Source organism: Colobus angolensis, unplaced genomic scaffold (assembly GCF_000951035.1).
Source record: "Colobus angolensis palliatus isolate OR3802 unplaced genomic scaffold, Cang.pa_1.0 Scaffold3, whole genome shotgun sequence".
NCBI classification, from domain to species: Eukaryota; Metazoa; Chordata; class Mammalia; order Primates; family Cercopithecidae; genus Colobus; species Colobus angolensis.
Genome location: NW_012116265.1, coordinates 20040115 through 20043217, shown reverse-complemented (window position 1 = coordinate 20043217; position 3103 = coordinate 20040115). Strand labels below are relative to the sequence as shown.

The 3103-nt window shown below is 45.6% G+C and overlaps 1 protein-coding gene across 1 annotated transcript in view; it reads right to left on the bottom strand.

Annotated features, from left to right (window-relative positions):
* Positions 1-3103, bottom strand: part of ENTPD5 (ectonucleoside triphosphate diphosphohydrolase 5) — a 38486-nt gene that overhangs the window by 22429 nt on the left and 12954 nt on the right. Inside the window, exon 2 of the mRNA XM_011949810.1 lies at positions 216-502. Coding sequence (XP_011805200.1) covers positions 216-502 — 287 coding nt within the window. The remainder of the gene's footprint in view (positions 1-215; positions 503-3103) is intronic.

Sequence of the window (3103 nt, the reverse complement as noted above, 5' to 3'; positions counted from 1 at the left end):
CCCGGCTAGTTTTTTGTATTTTAGTAGAGACGGGGTTTCACTGTGTTAGCCAGGATGGTCTCGATCTCCTGACCTTGTGATCCGCCCATCTTGGCCTCCCAAAGTGCTGGGATTACAGGCTTGAGCCACCGCGCCCGGCCAAGTGTATTTGTTTCTGGGAGGAGATTCTAAAGTGTGGATTTACAGACTCTAGTAAGGGTCCCAGTTGCACTTACCTGGCATTTTCTGCACAAAGGTGTAAACATGAATTCGAGTTCCAGTGCTCCCTGCATCAAACATAATTCCATACAAGGTGCTGGCGCTGACATTGATGGGGCACATGGAAGACAGGAAGATACCCTCAAACCAAGTCTGCTGGTCCCTGTGGGAGACAGGGCTGCAAACACAGGATACCACCAGCATGAAAAAGACTGCGCCCCGAGAAGTGGCCATTCTTTTCCCAAGATGTGGCTGGGTGGAGGCTTTTGTTGCAGAAGCAATCCTGTTTACACACCTGCAGAGGCTTATAGGACAAAGACACACAAGTTAGACCAATCACCTTTTTTAGTTACACCTACAAAAGAAGAAACACTCACTCCTGGGCCCAGGGTGTTCCTTCTCTGTTCTAATAACCTGTATAACAAGCTAAACCAGGGTAATGTGGGCTCTTAGCACCTTTTCTGAAGGGTATCTGGTTCCAAAAGGAAATTGGAATTGAAGATATATTTTCCCATGTTTTGCTTTTTAAAAATTAATACAAAGTAATGGAACATATTTATGGTATACATGTGATATTTTGATATATGCAGACAATGTGTAAAGATCAAATCAGAGAATCTAAGATATCTGTTACAACATTTATCATTTTTTGTGTTGGAAACATTTCAAATCTTCTAGCTATTTGGAAATACACAGTAAAATATTGTTAACTATAGTCACCCTACTGAACTATCAAACACTAGAACTTATTCCTTTTATCTAATTGTAAGTTTATACCCATTAACCAACTTCTCTTCATCTCTCCACACCCCACCACCCTTCCCAGCCCGTCTGTTAACTGTCATTCTACTCTACTTCCAGGAGCTCCCATATGTGAGTGAGAACATGCAGTATGTATCTTTCTGAGCCTGGCATGTTTCACTTAACATAATGACCCATGCTTTGCTTTTTTTTTTTGGAGACAGAGTCTCACTCTGTCGCCCAGGCTGGAGTGCAGTGGCATAATCTCAGCTCACTGAAACCTCCGCCTCCCGGGTTCATGCGATTCTCCTACGTCAGCCTCCTGAGTAGCTGGAATTACAGGGGCACACCACCATGCCCAGCTAATTTTTGTATTTTTACTAGAGATGGGGTTCCACCACGTTGGTCAGGTTGGTCTTGAACTTCTGACCTCGTGATCCACCAGCCTCAGCCTCCCAAAGTGCTGGGATTACAGGTGTGAGCCACTGTGCCCAGCCATTTTGCTTTTAATTATAGGGTGGGGGCCGGGAACAGTGGCTCCCGCCTATAATTCCAGCACTTTGGGAGGCCCAGATGGGAAGATTGCTTGGGCTTAGGAGTTCACTACCAGCCTTCGCAACAGAGCGAGAGCCCTGCCTCTATTTAAAAAAAAAAAAAAAAAATTGGCCGGGCACCGTGGCTCATGCCTCTAATCCCAGCACTTTGGGAGGCCAAGGTAGGAGGATCACATGAAGTCAGGAGCTCGACACCAGCCTGGCCAATATGGTGAAACCCCGTTTCTACTAAAAATACAAAAATTAGGCCATGCCCAGTGGCTCATGCCTGTAATCCCAGCACTTTGGGAGGCCGAGGTGGGCAGATCACTTGAGGTCAGGCATTCAAGAACAGCCTGGCCAACATGGTGAAACCCCATCTCTAAGAAAATACAAAAATTAGCTGGGCATGATGGCAGATGCCTATAATCACAGCTACTGGGGAGGCTGAGGCAGGAAAATTGCTTGAACCTGGGAGGCAGAGGTTGTAGGGAGCAGAAATCGTGCCAATGCACTCCAGCTTGGGTGACAGAGCAAGACTCCATCTCAAAAAAAAAAAAAAATTTAGCTAGGCATGGTGGCAGGAGCCTGTTAATCCCAACTACTCAGGAGGTTGAGGTGGAAGAATCACTTGAGCCCGGGAGGTGACGATTGCAGTGAGCTGTGCCTCCATATCTGGCTTTGTTTTTTTTTTTTTTGGTAGAGATGGGTTCTGCCATGTTGCCCAGGCTAGTCTTGAACTCCTGGGCTCAAGAGATCCACCTGCCTCAGCCTCCCAAAGCACTGGGATTCCAGGCATGAGCCACTTCACCTGGCCATATTTGTTATTACTGGGAAATAATTTTTTAAATGTATAGGAGGTTTTTTTTTGTTCGTTTGTTTTTCATCATTCTGCAACAAAGCCATTATAGTGAGTTTGAATGTTCTTAAAACCTGTGATAAAAAACACTTGTGGCTGGGTGCAGAGGCTCACACCTGTAATCTCAGCACTTTGGGAGGCCGAGGCGGGTGGATCACGTGAGGTCAGCAGTTCAAGACCAGCATGACCAATATGGTGAAACCCCATCTCTACTAAAAATACAAAAATGAGCCAGGCATGGTGGCGTGCACTGGTAGTCCCAGCTACTCCGGAGGCTGAGACAGGAGAATTGCTTGAAACTGGGAGGCAGAGGTTGCAGTGAGCCAAGATCATGCTACTGCACTCCAGCCTGGACAACAGACTGAGATTCTGTCTCAAAAAAAAAAACAAAAACAAAAAAACACTTGGTAGTGTTCAATGGAATAATGGCATCCATCCTTCATAGTTGCTTTACTAGCAACTTTTTTCCCCTCTTTTTTTCTGGATGGACATTAAATGAGAAACAAAAAAATTAAGTGCTTTTTGTTTTGGTGATTTGTATCTGGCCTCCTGTAAAGCTCAGACTGTGTCCTGTGATCTCATCCACAAAGGAGAACTGGAGTTCCTCAAGGTCAGGGTTTCTTAATCTTAGCACTGTTTACATTTAGGGGCCAGGAGCAGTGGCTCACACTTGTAATCCCGGCACTTTAGGAGGCCAACGCCGGCGGATCACTTAAGGTTAGGAGTTCAAGACCAACCTGGCCAACATGGTGAAATCTCATCTCTAATAAAA